This window comes from Hippopotamus amphibius, chromosome X, assembly GCF_030028045.1.
Source record: "Hippopotamus amphibius kiboko isolate mHipAmp2 chromosome X, mHipAmp2.hap2, whole genome shotgun sequence".
NCBI classification, from domain to species: Eukaryota; Metazoa; Chordata; class Mammalia; order Artiodactyla; family Hippopotamidae; genus Hippopotamus; species Hippopotamus amphibius.
In genome coordinates, this window is record NC_080203.1 from 78,918,689 (window position 1) to 78,936,340 (window position 17,652).

Here is a 17,652-nt window from a genome sequence, read left to right on the forward strand (position 1 = left end):
AGGCCCCATCTGATCCAGGAACTTCCTCTGGTTAATGAGAAACCAAATAAACAGCCTCTGCCCCAGCTGGCTTCAGGAGCACCCCAGCCAGGCCCAGCCCTGCCTGCTTCAGCCAGCCTCCCTCCCTTTCACCCTGCAGGTCCCGTTCCCACTTCCCTCACAGCCCTGCCTGATCCTTCCCTGGTGCGCTGGGGCTTCCTGCTCTGGATCGCTAACTAACCCTCCCCTTCCTTCCTCCTCCTCCTTTCCTCTAGTGCCCGCTTACCCATTTTTAGCTGCTGGGATCCCACTTGTCCTCCTCTCCTGACATCTGTCTCAGCCATCTCCATAGGGAGTCCCCCGCCCAGAAGACCTGCAGGCTGCTCCGGGCCCTGCCAGCCTGTGTCTCTGCTATGGGATCGAGGCCAAACCCTCTTCAGGGCACTCACTGCACGCTCAGACCATCAGTCTGCGGGAGGGAGACCGGCTGCTCAGGGCTACTCTAGCTTGGGGGCTTTAACTGTCAGCCAGAAGCCTGCAAGTACACTATGGTAAGAGCTCTGGTGTGCAGGAGAAGGGAGGCTCTTCTGGCTAAGAAGCGAACTGGGCAGCCTGAAGCAGCCTCGTTACCCAGAGGGCCACAGCTGAGGCCCAGCTCTTGGGAAGTTATTTCTATCCATCCCCAGGTGTCTTGAGGCAGGGCAGGGCTGGGCCTGCCAGCAGGTCCCAGATCTAGCCCCAGCCAGGTGGTGGCAGTACTTGTGGACACACCCAGGTCCCCATGGGAACACCCCCTCCCCCATCTACTCTCTCTGGCTGAGCCTAGTGCCAGACTGGGCAGATGCCCATGGCCTATGCCACAGCAGTGACAGGATGGACAGGAGGATATGGTCACAGGGTCCAGCAGAACAAGAAGGTAGAGGAGCCTGTGACGAGGAAGGGCACAGAGCACTTGCAACACCTTGTTCCACTAGGACAACCACCATCTTCCCATACCTGCCCAGAGCACCAGTGTTTTGGGCCCGTGAAAATCATACACAGGCTCACTCGCGCGCTCTCTCTCTCTCATATACTCACTCATACACTCACACTTCATTCCCCAACATCACGACACCATTTTACACCCATTTCTCCATGTGGTTAATTTTTTTTTTTTTTAGTTCTCATTTTTTCTAAGAAAAAAGCAACAAGAAAATAATTCAGAGTTTATACAAAACATCTTTACATTATTTTTTTTCCAAAAAGACTAGTATTTACACAAATGGCAACAGAAACAACAACAACAAAAAAACCCTTTGACTGCCACCTGGAAGGGGCTGGCTGTTCCGCTCCCTCTCCCACCTGGCACTGGGGTGGGCAGCTGGCCAGGAGGCAGTGTGGAGGTGGATGGTGGGAGGCCCAGCTCCTTCCATGGCTACTCTGGGAGCACCTGCAAGGCGCTTGCAAGTGGCAGTCTGTTAGCAGCCGTGCTGGCAAGGAGCCGGGGTCAAAGTGCACGGCGTGCTGGCCCAGCCCTGGGTAAGCCTCTTCCTCTATCCAAGCCCCAGCCCAGGATTGGGGAGCTAGCAGGAGCTGGGTTAGGGGGGCACCCACCTGTGCTAGAGCCTGAAAAGGAGCAGGCCACCTGGCCTTATACCCGCTTAGTTCTCCGCCCTGCGCCTCTGTTTCCCCACCAGGCTGAAGGATGCCAAAGGTGAGGGGAGAACAGGGCAGAGGAGAGAGGGAGGAATTCCCAGCTCTGCAGGGCAAATAGCCACCTGGGCACCTCACCTCCCTCCACCCCCCATGAGGTCATCTGCCTGCAGCAGCTCTCCCGTTCCCCAGGCAACAGCCAATTAAGACGTTAATTACCGTGAGAGTGAGGGAGGCAGGAGATGCCCAAGAATCCCACAAGGAAGGGATTATTTTTTTTTGGTGGAAGGGTGGCAGCCACTATCCCATTGCCAAGATCAGCACTGTAGAAGGAGGGTCAGTGGGGGAGGGTGAGTCACCTCGCCCAATGGCACTCTTGTCTTTCCTCGTGGGCAAGAACAGCCTTGGCCTGCCCCTCTCCCCCCAAAAAATGCCAAGGAGTTTTATGAAAGAAATGCCATCCTATGCTTCCCGGCTGACCACATCCTGCCCCAGACCCCTGACACTGGGGTAGGCCGGGCTCAGAAAACCTGGGGAGGGGCTGCCTTTTCCATTTTTCCATTTTTCTTCAAAAAAAAAAAAAAAACCGATGACAATGAGTTGACAGCTAAAAAAATGAACACAAAAACATTAAAAACAGTGATGATAGTGGACAAGAAGTCCTGGGAAGGGAGAAAGGGGGGGAAGGGGGACAGGGCCAGGGGGGCGTCTCCCTGCCTGCTGTCCATCAGTGTCCGACCCTGCCCTCCAAGAAGGGGCGCCCCCGCAGAGCCCAGAGGCCTGGCCAGAGGGGGAAGGCACAAGAGCATGGGGGCTGGGGGCATAAGCACCCCCTCCGAAGCCCAGGGGGCGGGGCAAAAGGGGGATTATAAAAGCCAAGAAACTACAAAACTAAATACAAAGGTGGGCACAGCTGGCAAGGACAGGGACGTGGGTGAGGAAGGAGAGGTGCAGTCCCGGCTGACTGTCCCTCGGGGCTGAGGCTGCCGGGCCCTCAGACCTTGTAGTAGATGTTCGCGGGGCTCTGAGGCGGCATCTCCTGGACGATGTAGACGGGGTGCCCGTAGTCCCCACTCACCTTCTCATAGTGGGGGCAGTAGTTGTTCTCTGTAGTCCGTAAGGGGATGATGATGTCGCTGGGCTCGGTGCCCGCCGTGCCACTGCCCGCCTTGGGGCTGGCCAGGGTGCTGAGGGAGAGGGCTGGCGGCCGCTGCTGCGTGTGCTTGCGGTGCCGCTTGCGCAGCTTCAGTAGCAGGACGGTCAGGAAGATGATAATGAGCAGGAAGATGACGCAGCCGGCACCCACGGCCGCGAACAACGCCACCTTGGAGTTGAAGAAGCTGTCGGGGTCCCTGCTGCTGCCTCCACTCCCACTGGAGCCACTTTTCTCGTCCTGGTTCACAGTCTCTGTGAATGGGGGAGGGAGAGGAGGAAGGTCAGCCAGGGGTCCCAGGGACACACGGCAGATCTCAGGCCGCACCCTGCCATCCTTCAGAGCTAGCGCCTGAAAGGGCAGCTGGGCAGTGGCTTCTGCCCTCTGTAAGACTCCCATACACTCACCGTGCTTGCCATCGGAGTCACCCAGGGAGCCCCGACCACCAGGGGCCTGCGTAGCCATCTTGATAGTGTTGTCTGCCTCCTTACTGGGCCGGCTGGTAGTCAGCTGCTCGGGTGTCACAGCATTGGGGTCTGGGGGTGGGGAGAGGACAAATGAGGGGGCACCCTGGCAGCACAGGTGTCTCAGCTACGTAGCAGCCACCAGCCAAGAACGGCCTGGATACTGGACCTCAGGTCTCCTATCCCTACTGCCCCCTCTGCCACCGCTCCCCATGCCCCCACACCCAGTCAGGAGCATCTGTTGCAAAAGCCTAGCTGGGGAGGCCTTGGCCCAGGTGCTTACCTTGCCCAACCTTCATGACGATCTTCATGGTGCGTGTGCGGCACACACCTCCCTCCCGGTTCTCCAGTCCCTCCAGGCTCCCATTGGATGTAGCTGCAGCAAGAGGCCAGAGCAGTCAGGGGGAGGCAGGGGTCTGCCAGCATTACCCAGAAGCCCTAGTGATGCCTGAGCCCTTAAGAACAGAACTGGGAACCAGGAAGTTGCAAGCAGCTCCCACCCACCTGTGAACCTTTCTACTTCTCTCCTCCCACTAGGAACAGAGTCCAGAAACTAGCCCCTTCCACAAGGATGCTAATCCCCTATCATGACCAGGCCTTGGACCTTCTTTCTCAGTGGAAACTACGTGTATCTCTTCTTTGGGTGATGTTGCTCAGAGGCCAAGCAAATAGAACTGGCATGGTGAGGGCGGCTTCTCTACAGACTGGAAGGAATCCTAGATTAGGGGTCAGGAGAACTGGGTTGGAGACCCAGTCCTCTCCCTAACTCCCTGGGTGATCTAGGGCAAGAAGCCCCTTCACCCCTTGGGACCTCAGTTTCCCATGAAGAGAAAGGCTGAAGCTCTGCCAATTCTGCCATTCCCAAGGTTAGATTTTAGGTGGGCAAAGAAAATAAGAGAGAGAGCACCACGAATCGGAGTCCTCTCCCACCCAACTCCTGGAGCCAGGGCAAGCTGGCAGCAGGCCCCTTGGTACACGTTCAGGCCAGAATTTCAAGGCTAGGCTAGGAGGAGAGCACGCCAGTCCTCAAAGGGGACTGGATCAGGCCAGGCCTGAACTGTGTGTGGTCTCACTGTGCTACTCAGAAGTTCCCACTGCTACAGGACAGGAGAGAACCACGTGGTGGGCAGGGACTCACAGGTAATATAGTAATCGTGGTGCTTCTTGAACTCCAGGCCCATGTAGTTGGGGCTGAACTCCTGGAACTTGATGGTGAAGCGGATTTCCTGCTCTGGCCTATTGCAGGTGACCAGCACGTTGGGGTCGAGCACAGTGCTGCAGGCGGCTGCCTGCTCAGGCCGTACCAGGTACAGTTTGTAGTACTCATAGGGCCGTCCAGCTTCTGCTCGGGGGCAGATGATATCCAGCTTGTCTCCAATCTTTGGGTAGATCACCAGGCCCTTCCCACTCAGGAACCTGCCCGAGAGGGAAGAGACGGTTAGCCTCAGGGCTGGGGGTCTCAGGCCATCCCCGGAACCAGGGGAGCAGACAGTGAGGGCCAGGCTGGGCCCTCTGGGTGGAGATAGCGAGGACAGGCATTCTGTCCTTCCTCCATCCTTATGCTGGGGGTGGGGAGAGAACCACACTGCCAGCAGGGTGTGGAAGGGGTGGCCCATGGGCAAGGCTGCCAGGCTTTGACTGCTTGGCAGGGTGGGGCACTGCCTAGCTGGGGGAGCCCTTTGTCCTAATGTGGCATTTCTGCAGGGGGCTGACGTGGCAGGCAGGCTGGGCACCAAGGTGTCAAGCTTGGGCTGCCTGGAGGTGGCAGCCCTGTCCTCCTCCCACCCCCCAACACACTCACATTCCTTCATAACCACTGCTACCAGCTCACCAGCACACACGCATGCGTATACGCTTGTGTGCACAGACACACACAGAACACACACACAACAAGCCCACACATGCCCTAGAAACCACCCCCACAGCTCCCAGCCTATGGCTGGAGGTGCACAACCTATCTGGGACCCATGCCTTCTCCCCCATCCTTGCTAATCTTGGGCATGATGGGGAGATAGGAACAGGCCTTGCCTAGAGCCAAGGGATAATGGGCATAGTCTCCAGCCAGGTACAGCTCCACACATCTCTCTCCACTCCCCACTCCCACTGCCTAGCATCCTAACAGGACTCATCCCACCCCCATAATGCAAGAGCCTGAATCCCCAAATCTGGCCAGTCTCACTGCAAAGAATAACAGGGAAAGGGGAGAAGAGGGCCAAGCAGGAACTACAGATCATATAAGACGGGGCCCTAGGAACCTCGCTCATCTGCCTTCTAATCCACTACCCCACCACACTCACACACACACTGCCTCTGCTCCCGATCCTGAGAGGAGATGGGCAAATGCTTCCTGAGCCAGGTTGGTCTTCTAATCCAGAAGGCCAGGCACTGGGAACTAGCAGGGGGAGGGTAGCTGCCTGGGGCCACCGAGTCATATCATCCTGTCCTTGCCTGAGCACACAGTAAGCTCTCTTGGCCATTTCAGAGCCTGGGAGCAAATCGGTACAATGTAGGAGAAAGAAGACAGACTTTAGAATCAGATAGATGGTGGCTCTTACTAGCTCTGCAATCTTGGATGAGCTGCCAGATCTCCTTAAGCATCAGTGTCCTCACTTATAAACTGGGGGTGGGAAGAGCCCCACCTCCAAGGACGGTGGAGGGGAGACACGATGGCATGTATGGAGCACACAGTTGGCACTCAACCATTTGACTCCTGCTTAGAAATAGTCTGGTCTGCAGGAGGCCAGACACTAACACCAAGGACCTATGAGCCTGGTCTTGTTCCTTGGGTGGGAAAGAGAAAAAAGACGATACAGCTCCATCCTCAAGCACTTTACTGTCTGGTGTGGTTCAGAAAAGTAAATGGCCCACGCTGCAGCAATGGACAGCACCAGCCTACCTGGAGGCTATGTGAGAAGATGGTGGCTCAAAAGGCAAGGGCTGGAGGCAGAGAGAGGAAGAAGACAGCTCACCTGACAGGACAACCAGAAATGGTCCCACAGAAAGAGTGGGATGAAAGCGGGTCCTGGGGGAGGAATAAGAAGTCAACATCCAGCAAGAGTAGACAGCAGTAGCTGGGACACAAAACACAGGCCAGTGATTGCCCAGTGATGGGTAGAGAGGAGCAGAAGAGGAGGTGGAAAAGCTCAGCTGGGGCCAAGCTGAAAAGTGAGTGTCACAACAAGCAGACTCTCTAGTAGGAAGGGCAATGAAGGGCTGAAGGCAGCGCTTCAAGAGAATGAAGCTGAAGGTGGAAGAACGTGGTTCCACTCCCTGAGGGCCCATTCATTAAGCGGGGGCTATAAGGCACAAGGGCCTCCTGGGAGCTCAGTATCCTCACCCGATGGAGGGAAATGATACCCAAGGAGGTATGTAAGGGAACTAGACCACGTAGATGAAGTAGATGAAGAACAGCAGCCCTCTCTCCATGTCCAGGGAAGTTCCACTAAGCTGGGACCTGCCATCCTGCTGTGCGGGAGGGTAAAAGCCACAACAGGAAGGTCTCCCCGCTTAGTACGTAGCTTTACCATACTCCAGAGGGCCAGAAAGGAAGCAGGCATGGGATGGAGGCCCACACAAACATTTGAGAGAAAATACCCCCACCAAAAGCCAAGAAGTTTCACCAAAGCCTCCATAATTCCCAAGGCATTTTTCACTTTCCAATCCTCATACTGGTTCCATCCAGGTAGTAGGATTAGACAACTTCTAACATCTTAGAGATAGAAGGAAGCTTCCAGACCCACTGAGTCCAGGCTCCTCATGTGAGGGAATAAGTAACCAGATGAATGTTCCTATTGAAGAGGGGTGCTCAAAGCCAACCCAAGGAGCCTGAACTCACCCAGGATGTTAACCACTAGGGGTCTAAGAGTACCCTAAACATTGGCTGAATTCTTGTACAGCTGCACCTCCACAAGACCCTACCTGGAAATGGCAGCAGGTAGATAGAGGGCACACAAAGGAGTACAGGCCAGCTCACTTTTCTAACTACTTGGCCCGCCTTACTCACCAGGGAGTCTTGTCTACTCTGAGCAGTCTCCCATCACCACTTGGGTTCTGGAGCCCTGGAACCCAGAGACAACCAAGGAAACAGACATCTACATGGTGGGTGGGGGAGGGGGAAGGAGCGAGGACTATTGTCCCCAACACCCCTCAGACTCTCATCAACCTCAGTGAACAGAATTCATAAATATTCATGAGTTCATTTGCATAGCAGCTGGCAGGGGGAAACTCACCTCCTAAAGTGCAGAAGGGAGAGGAGCCTGATGAGACCTGCCTTCCCTGACCCTGGTCCCCCACAATAGTGCCTTCTCAGCCTCTTCCCTACCACTGAGAAAAGTGCTTCTGGGTCTGTGAGAAGCACCAGAAAGTGGCAAAGGGACATGAGGGGTGGGTATGCAGTCCATGAGAGTGAAGCCCAAGGCCAGGTAGGTATGATGCTAGTCATCCTGTACAGCCAGTACCCTGTAGGTCTCCCATCGTACCCACCAGGTTAGGAATAGGGGCTGAGAGGAGGAGGAAGAGAGTGCCTAGTTAAACTCTTTATCCTCCAGTTTTCAAAAACTACTACTCCCCCCATTATCAAACCAAGCTCTCCTGCCTGGGGCCACCCCCAGACAAAGCCTTTTTCTGGAAAATAAGGGGACTGACATAGCCCAGCAGGAAGCCTGCAGCAGGTCGCCATGGTAACCCCTGAGGCCTTCCCTCCTTAGCCTCTGATAGCCCTCGGGATCCCAGGGAGCCACCCCAGGGAGTAAAAAGACTTGGGGGAGGCACCCTGAGTGGTCAGTCTCCTGTCTATGGCCTGCCTCTTCCCCTCCATCCTAGCCCATGTCTCTCCCCCAGCCTGCCTACTGGGCTTAGAAGTATCACCACGACTGCTGAAAAGAATCCTGGGAGAGGAGAAGCCTGAGGGTCTGAGGCAGTGGCCAGTGCTGGTCAGAGGCCAACTGCCCCCCACTTCTTTGTCCAGCTAAGCCACTGTCCACCCATACACAGACAATCTACAGCAGAGAGAGTCTGGAGCTGAGGGGGTCGTGCCTAGAAAGCTGTCCACATTCCACCAGCTCTACACTTCCTTCCCTTTCATCCTTCCCTCAGGCCCTAGGAACTTGTGGTCAGAGAGTGGCCAAAGGGAGAGCCTGGTCCTAGACCATGCCAGCCCAGGTTTGGTAGAAGACTCTAGCCACAGCTTTGATTCAGTGACTCTGGCACCACTGCGCCTACACCTCCAGGGTGGCAGGACCAGTGGAAGACAGACCCCAAGCCAGAGCTCAAGTCTGCTCTTATCCCAGCAAGGGTGGGGAGCCCCCAAATTAAAGGCTCCTCTTTCACTCCCCCAGTTCCACCCAGCCCCCGAGGCAGCAGGAGCAGGCCTGGCGTGTCCCAGCCGTGCCCGCCCAGGCGTGGATGGGCAGGAACAGCAGCTGGGTCCTGGCACACACACAGCACTGTCTGAGGCAGGGAAGCCAGGAGAGCCCCAGAGGAAGTCACCCCCCCCCTACACTGAACTATGCCTCCCCTCTACCCCACCTGGCTAATGCTAGGGCCCACTGAGGGCTTAACAGCCCCCTGCTTGTTGTCTGCTTTCTGTGGGGTCCCTGAGAGGTAGTGAGATTCCTGATCCAGAGAGGAACCAAGGCTGCTATTCAGAGCTCGAGAGGGAGAGTGCCAGACATTGAGCTGGCTGCCTCTAGACCAGGTCACCCCAAGCTGGCTGCCCTCAGAGGTAGGCCTAGCAAAGTCAAATGAGGAAGCTGGAGCACTGCTCATCCCACGTGGGCAGGGCCTGAGTCACAAGGGCAGATGCATGCACACCTGTGAGGTGAGAGGGGAAGCCGGGGGCAAGAGCCAGCGCCTCTGCCCAAACCCAGTCTTTCCCAGATTCCGAGGCAGTGGGACGTGTGGAAAGAATGGCACAAAACACAGCTCTCACCATTACGAGCTGACTGACTTTAAACAAGTCACTTTCCTTTTCTGGGCAAGTGCCTCCTCGTCTGGAAAATAGGGGCAATTCCAACTTCCCAGGGCTGTTGGGAATATCCAATGAGCTCACATCTGAGGATGCTTTGGAAGTAGCAAGGTGCTGCCCAACTATTAGCACACCAAGCATAGTACCATTTAGAAGAAGCTGAACGAGCTTACTACACCCTGGGCTGCTAGCACCCCACCTGAAACGATTACCATGAAAACCTACCCAGGAGGGGCTGCTACAGTGCCCAGGGCAAGGAACCCAGAATATGGCTGGTGAGCATCCCCCTACATCAGCTCCCCTAATAATCACAGGGTGGATCCTCCCCCCAAACCTACTGTTCCCATGGCAACCAGCGGCCTCCTGGCTGGCCCACCCACTCCATGATCCCAACACCAGAAAACAGTGATGCACAGTAGTATCCAGGGCCCGTCCATCCCCATCCACCATAGTTGGTGAGGCAGTGGAGAGCCTGAGGGGAGAAAGGGAACCCTTGATTCAGCCTCCAGCCCAGCCTCACCAGGCCCTTCCTGGGATTTGGGGAGGGAGGGAGGGGAACAGGGAACTTTGGGAGCTGCTGGGTTCCCATCACTTCCAGGCCCCCACCTGCGGCCAATCAGCCACAGAGTAGAAGAGGTCAGGTCCCTAGCCGCCCCGGAAAGGGGCCCCCTGAGCTGGCCTCCCCAGGACTGTGAGCTGGAACAGCTGTGAGGGGGCTGGGACCAACACTTTGGCTTGTAGCAGGCAAGCATGGGTTGGGGTCTGCAGCTGCCCCCACCCATGCTGGATGGAGTCAAGGGGTCCTGGACGCCAAGCTGAAGCCCCCACTCCCGCCCCTTGCAGGGAAGGTGTAATATGATCTCAGGCACATTCCCACTCCCTGGAGGTGGGGGAACCTGAGTGGGGGGCAGGAAGGGGTCAGAAAGGGACTGAGAGACTGAACTGCAGCAGCTGGACTTGGCTGAGGGCTCAAGTATGAGGCCTGCCGGCTGCCCCAAGTTTTCAGGGGAGGAGGCTAGAGGAGGGGGCTGCCCTGGGACCTTCCATCACAGCCCCCCACCCACCCAAGCATGTGCATGTACTCTGGTTCCTCCCAACCTCTAGCAGGCCCAGACCCACCTTCCCACTCTGCACTCATCGGGCAAATCTGACAAGGGTCCAAGCTCTTGCCACCCAGGGACTACCACCCTGGATGGTCCCAGCACCAATATGGGAGAGAGGCTGGGAGTCTGGAGCCGGCCCTTCCAGCTCCCCTCTCAGGGTCAGGGCTGGGGCGGCCCGTACCCTGGAACCTGGAAACATACCCCCTGCCCCACCACTTCTTTATTTTGATTTTTTCCCAAGGAGGAAGCAATTAAGCAGGCTTTATAGGCGCTGGGAGATTTGGGGGTGGGGCGGGGGGGTTGCCAGCTCCTGACAGGACTGAGGAGAGAGACCAAAAGCGGGGAGGAAGAAGGCAGGGAAGAGAGAAAATGAGCCTGTGAGGGAGAGCACGGGCATGTGCGAGAAACAAAAGGACTTGAGAAAAAGAGGCAGAGAGTGACTAAGAGTGAGAGGGAGTGTGAGAGAGAGGGAGAACGGGCAAGCCGAGCAGGAGAGGGAAGGTGAACGCAGCTCATACAGGGTGTGAGAGGGCTAACCGACAAGGGCCTGAGAGGGAGAAATCCGGCAGGAGGCAAAGAGGGAGAGACGGGCAGAAAGAGACTGTTGATTTGAAAGGCTGTGGCAGCCCGAGGCTTGGGCGCGGTGGCATAGGCAGCCCCCAGAGCTCAAGTGAAGCTGAGAGCAGTGCCTTCCTCCTGTCCCCCGCCCCCCAACCTGTGCCAACACACACAGACAGGCTGCATACCAGACCCCTAAGCATAGATGGAACTCGGGGCAGAGGAGGCGGGGGGCTCGGCACGCAGGGGCACCAGGATCAGTCCCCCACCGTTTCCAGGATCTGCTCAACTACAGCATGGAATTCATGCAGGTCCTGCTGAGGCCTCAGCCACCCCCCCCACCACCCCCAGGATGCCTGCCCTCATCCTGAAGTGGTTTAGGGAGTGGGGCAGATCTCAAAAACCCGTAAACCAGTCCAGAGCACTCAAGGCTCAAAACACAAAAAGGGTGAAGCTCAGGGAGATCTTGTTTCTCCCAGCCACCCCCCTCACTCTGCAGGAGGGCTCCTTTCCAGCTGTGGAGCTGCCTGCTATCTCTGGTTAGAGACCAGAGAGAGCAATTAGGTCACTCCCATGAGCCCCTATGACGGGCTACCCCCAGGCGGATTTCAGCTCTCCTGGCTCAAGAGAGAGCATTTCCAGCCTCCACCTTTACAGGAGGGAACTGGGCACTTCACAGCCTTTCTCCTTGAGCTGAGCAGCCCTGGGCTCCCAGACCATTCTGAGTCCCTGTTGTTAGGAGAGCACCATGCCCAGTCTGGCTTCTGGGTAAAGGAGAAATTCTTGTCAATCCCTTTCCTTGTACCCTGACCCTGGTTTAGACATCCCAATAACCAGTAAATAGGACCCTACCTTAACCCAAGAAGAAGAGAACTAAAGAAGCCACCCTCTCCCACTCCAAGGCTAAGAGATGCTTGGCCCCTGGAACCTAAGAGGCCAAGGCAGCTAGGAGCTCGGGAAGTTAGCTCATGAGAGTGGACAGGAAGGGATTCCAGATACAGGAATCATAGAGCACAGATAGGGCAGGCCAACGGCCCCCAGTTTCCCACTAAGTGGGGTGTCCACATACTGCTGGGACCTCCAGAAAACAGGAAGGAAGAGCAATTTTGACCCTGGGTTCCAACCTGAGTCCTGGATGCCAAAAGAGAAAAAGGTCCAGAGGTCACTACACAACCCAGCGACTCCCCACTAACAGCCCAGAAACCACTGGGCCACCGCCCTGAAAGGTGTGTGTGTTGTTGGGAGAGGGGGGGAGGATTGTGAAGGGGAAGGAGGAGAGAGAAAAGAAAGGATCTCCTTTACATAGCTGCCTCCCCAACCCATTTGAGAAAGCTAAGCACAACTCCCCAATCTGAGGGACGGGGCGGGGGGTGGGGGGGGTGGCAATGGGACCCGCCTGGGCAGGAATCCTTCGCTCGCCACGCCACCCACCTCCTTCGTCAGCTCTGCCGCCACTCTGCACCCCGGCCAGCCCTAGAAGCTCTGCCGCCTGCTCCATTGGACCCCCGAGGGGTGCTGGATCGAATCCCCCCCACACACAAAACCCCTCTCCCACTCCGCCCCTCTCCACCCGCCGCCTTTGTGAGCCTGGGAGCGGCGCCCGCCCTTCCACGGCCCCAGCAGGGAGAAGGGGGGGGGGAGGCTAGAAGAGATGGCAAAGCGAAAAGCTAGGGAGGCAAACTGGGAAGAAAGAGAAATGAAAATGTGAGAAGCCCAAATGGAGATACAGGCGCTGCCACCCGCCCCAAGCACGAAGTCCTGCGCCGCGGTCACTTCACAGCCAAACAAATGGGGAACCTGTGTTCCTGCCTCTTCCCCCGCCCAGGTCAGGCTCGCCCCCCACCCCGCCCCCAGCGACTCTTGGCTAAAACCGCCACGTTCCCAGGGGCCCCAGAGAGGGCTGCTTTCTCTCCCCCACCCAGCTCTCCGATGCACTCTGGAGCGCTCGGACTCCTAGCTCCGCCTGGCGTGACCATCTCGACTTGATCTGGGACGTGCGAAGGAGAAGGCCGGGAAGCCGAGGGGTCACAACCCAGCCAAGTGCTTCCACCCAACCCCGCCGCACCCTTCCCCGCCCGCCCGCTGGGAAACACACTCGAGAAAGCCAGAGACAAAATGGGGCGCCGCTCCTCCTCGGAACACCTTCCCACAGGCGCTCGGGGGCACGCGGCCTCACCCCGGAGTGCCTCCCACCCCCAGGGACCAGAGTAGATAAGTTACTCACTTGGGGTTGAGGGAGCTCCAGGACACGGGCTCTAGATTCTTGGCCAACGGCGTGGCGAGCCGGCACAGCGCCAACACGACCATCGCCACAAGCCACTTGCCGAGCCAACGCTGGCCAGGCCGGGCCATCTTCCTGGGGGCAGGCTGCACTTCGGGATCCCCTGGCGCCTCCTCAGCAAAGCTGGCCTCGCCTTCCCGTGCTGCGCTGCGCTCGGAGCGGCTCAGGCGCCCATCCTCCGCAGCCGCCGGCCTTGAAGTGCTCCCCCCCCGCCGGCTTCGGTGTCGCTCTTCTCCGTCCCGCCGGCCAGGAGGACTCACTGGGCAGCCGCCCCCAACTCGGGCATGAGCTGCGGCCTCCGAGGGCTCGCTCCCCTGGCCTCTCCGCCGCACGAAGCGCGACGGGGGCTCTGCGTCCCCGGGTGATCCCGTCCGATTCCGCTCGGCTCCCCGAGACTGTTTGGGACTGCGCGCCCTCTCCCCGACGGGGTCTCACCGCTGGGGACTCGGTGGCCGCCCCGACGCCTCGACCGTCCCGGGATCGGCACCCCTGGGAAGAAGTGGGAGTCTTCCCACCACACGAGCTCGGTCCGGGGGCTCCCGACCGGGCCGCCCTAGCACGGGCTCCGTTCCTCCAGGCCACACTGGGACTCCGGGCTGCGCGCCCCGCGACAGCTTCGACTTCAGCACGGGCCCCGCTCAGTGTACTTAGAGCAGGGAGACGCTGCCGAGCCAGCCAGTCCCATCAGTTTGCGCCTCTGAAGCCTAGGCCGGGTGGCCCGGCAACCCAGTCGCCGAGTCCTAGCTCCCCGGCGATTGCGCCCGAGGGTCTGCGGTCAGCGCGAGGCTCACACACCTCCCACTGCTGTCCAGCGCGCATAGACTCCCTCCGCCGCCGCTGAGCTGTCTACTCCCCTGCTCAGGCGTACGCAAGGCCAACCCTACTCGTCTTAGCCAATAGCAAGCTCCGTCACGGGGTCCTTGCCCTGCACCACGCCCCCAGAACAGGAAGGAGGCGGGGTTTCAGGGAGCTCTTAAGGATGCCGCGATCTCGATGGCACCAATCTGAGTGTGCGGCTCGTGCGGTTAGGGTTGGGTCCCGCCTAGTCCTGTTCCCAGAGCGCTCAGCCCGTGGGAAGTTGGCGCTCCACTAGAGCTGTCGGCCTGCTCTCCTCCCCGCGCGCCTGGTCAACACTCAAGGCCCACTGTCTTGGGCCAGACAGACCCTGTCACAAGAATGCCGGGAAAGTACTACCATTCTTTTTGTAAAAGAACGTGAGCCCTGAATTCCTTGCTCCGTGCCCACCTCCGTAGCAAGGATAGCTTGTTTACTCGCAGGCCCATCTCACTTAGGGCTCTGGTGGGCTTTCCTCCTTCCTGCCCTCGGAGTGCAGTGCCCGCTTGCACGTGGACCCGGAGTCCTGAACAGACAAACGGATAGCTGTGGGTGGTGGAGCCTCAGAGGGGTCAAGTACGGGAAAGGGGGAAGATGAGTTCTTCGTCCCTGGGGACCAGGCCTTGCGCATCTCAGTTTTGGGAGAGACGTGTGGGACACCAGGGGCCCAGATTTCGAGTCTTATCCTGTCTGAAGGCGCAGGCAAGGTCGTGGGATAGGCCAGTGGGGATGAGAGGGCATCTCGATAAAGAAAGACACCTCGAGGGCAAAGAGGAAAGGGTGTAGGGCAGAAGCGCCTTTCGAAAAAGCAAAAGCGGGCGCCCTGGCCTCAAGCCGCCGGACTCCAGCGCCTCCCGGCCTCGCCATCTGGGTCTTTGTCTCCCAGCCCTGGCCCATTCTCCCCGCCCCTCCTTGCTTCCTTGCTTATAACTTTGGCTCCATCCCATAGCTCAGACCCTCCAGGTCCGACCCGCTCTCCCTCGTCGGACCTCGACAGATGTACCCACGTGCTAATGTCTCCCCCTACCGGTCTTCTATAGCACTGCGGGCGCCTGGGACCCACTGAGAGAGCCCACTCCAACAGGAGCGTGGCACACGGGAGCCTGGCACACACGCTTGAGCACAAGACCCGGGACAGGGGTGGTGGCCTTGGCTAGAACCGCAGCCCGGTATGGGGAGGAGGAGAGAGCACTAGGAGGAAGATCTGGGTCTGGGGTTGGCTCGGTGACTGCTGAGGACATAAAGTCTCCTTGCTGTTTTTTATGGAGATAATTAGGTGAGCGACATTTCTCAAGTGCTCTGCCATTTACACAGTTTCCTGTCCTTCTCTCACTTAAGTAGGAGGCTGAGCTACTGAGTTTCTCACTGGGCCCTCTGATGATCTCTTTGGTTCATAGAGTGGACCTCTATTTGGGGGAAAATAAAGGGGAAGTGGCTTCCTCCCACTTTCAGGAACAGGGCCTGGAGGATGAGAAGGATCTGGGTGGAAAGAAGAGGAGGCACTGTTTACGGTCTCTCAGCTGGACCCCTTATTACGGTATGAGCAACAGAGAGACAAGAACAAGGTGCAGGGACACACTGATAGTCCAGCTTGGAGAATGGGATTGCCCGAAGTGCATGGCAGGACAGCAAAATCTGAGGATGGAAAATAGCCTGCCACTTACCGAGTGCCTACTATGTGCCAGGAACCATGGTAGAGGCATTTCCCTTCACAATCCTTTGAGATGAGTTCCACAATCCGTATTTTACATAAGAGGGAAAATTAAGGCTCAGGGGGAAGTGACTCATCTGAGGTCACAGAGCTGATCTGTGGTAGAAGCAGGATTTGGCCCCAGACTTCTGTCTCCTAAGCCTGTGCCCAGTTCCCTATATCATACTGACTGGCCACATTTCCAGCCCCTTCTTGCTTACTTGCTTACTTCATTCATTCCTGGTTAAAAGCTGGTTCATGCCTGGAAAGCAGCAACCTTCAGGACGGCCAGGACTCCACTCTTCACTCACAGTCCTCTGAGAGGTTTCTAGGCCTGGGAAATTTCATCTGTGTCCCTGGCCACAGCCCCAAGTTCCCAGCTAAAATCACCACCACCAATCCCAGAACTAGCCTCAGATTCCACTGCCAACATGCCCCGGTGCCCCTTGAGAGGTGAGCCCAAGGCCAGGTGGGGGATGGAGGAGATGAAGCTACGCTGCCAGGCTTGGGAAGCCTGGGGAGACAGCAGCAGCTCCTAAATATGCCAGCACCTCATCCTGGGTGGGGGGAGCGCACAGTGGAAAGAAGAGAGGAGTGCTGTGTCTAGGCCTGCTCCACACACTGGTCACCCCTGGTCATGGCACAGCCTTTTCACCTCAACCTGCCTACCGAAGCCTCAGTAGCAGTGCTCCTGGGCCTTCTCCCTGCCACAGCCAGGGCCAACGACTCCAGGATCCCACCTCCTGCACCACCCTAGCAGGGCCTCTGATGTAGTGTTTCATGCCCCTGAGGTAGGGAAAAATAACTCCCCAGGGAAACCAAAGAGGAAGTCAGGATCTGTGGGGGATGTGGACCTTCTCTTATCCAAGCTCTCCCTATTCCAGTGGCAGGCACACCTCTCCCCAAGCCTCCCAGATCAGTGTCACCAAACACACACCCCCCTCAGGGTTCAAGGCCACCAGTGTTTCCTGAGCACTGATCCTGTGCTTGCCTCTGAGCTGGGATCCAAAGAGGAACCCCACCAAGCCCTCTCTTCAAGGAGTTCCAAACAAATGGAAATCAGTATGTGGGAGCCTCCTGGGCCCAGGGATGCAGAAGAACATCTGGCAGCTGCAGGAGGCCTCAGGCATCATAACAGCCTCTGGAGAGCTACAGAGCTCAGCTTCCCACACCCATGGGAGGTAGAGGGATATGAACTTCAGAGCGATAGAGTTCACTGCTTATCAGTTGTGTCTTCTTGGGCAAGTCGCTTCCCCTATGTGCTTCAGTTAACTCTTCTGTAACCTGGGGATCATCTCTCCTTCATGGAGCTGAGAGGGGAGTGAGATAATGCAAGAAAGGGCTTAGCATCATGGCCGACCCACCACGGTGCTTACTAAATGGAAACTATTATTTCTCCGCAGAGCCTCCCACAGAGACACCCTCATTACTGGTCATTCATGTTCTCACCCGTTCACACATGCTTTGTGTGCCATGCACACCTTTTTTAGCTCCTCTCGTATTCTCACACATGCACATATTCATACATGAACTTGCCATCTTCCTTGACTATCGGTTCACGCAGCACCAGCCTAGCTCCTGCCCTCCCGGGAAATAGAGTCTAGCCCCCACATTTTCTCACGTCACTGTGCTACTCACATGCACGAACACTCACACCTCCTCTCTATTGCTGTGGCCCTTGTCCTTGACCTCTCCTTGCCTGCCTTGTACTCTGAGACAAGAGAAGTGAACTCCCTCACCTAAGGCCACACAACCAGGGAGCAGAAGACTCAGGATTCAAACCAGGGCCATTGACCTGCACAACTTGAGCTTCTACACATGACTCTACTTGGATATCCCAGGGCTCTGGAAAGGAGTGTATGCCAAAGGGTGGACCTTGCACACTGAAGGGTCAGAGGGCAGGAAGCCTGCCCCGAGGCCCAGGGTGATGCCAGCTGGGGCCACTCCGTGAGGCTAACAACCCACTCTCCTATCTACAATCATCTCTGGCCTA

General features: G+C 57.4%; 1 protein-coding gene across 1 annotated transcript; it reads right to left on the minus strand.

The window, feature by feature from the left end:
• Window positions 1-1,172: 1,172 nt before the first annotated feature.
• On the minus strand, window positions 1,173-13,979 carry EFNB1 (ephrin B1). Its single transcript, XM_057718773.1, has 5 exons — window positions 13,079-13,979; window positions 4,367-4,644; window positions 3,512-3,604; window positions 3,172-3,300; window positions 1,173-3,018 (listed from the first exon to the last, which is right to left on the minus strand). The coding sequence occupies exons 1-5, from the start codon at window positions 13,204-13,206 to the stop codon at window positions 2,606-2,608; spliced, it is 1,041 nt and encodes a 346-aa protein (XP_057574756.1). The 5' UTR covers window positions 13,207-13,979; the 3' UTR covers window positions 1,173-2,605.
• Between the last annotated feature and the right edge of the window lie 3,673 nt (window positions 13,980-17,652).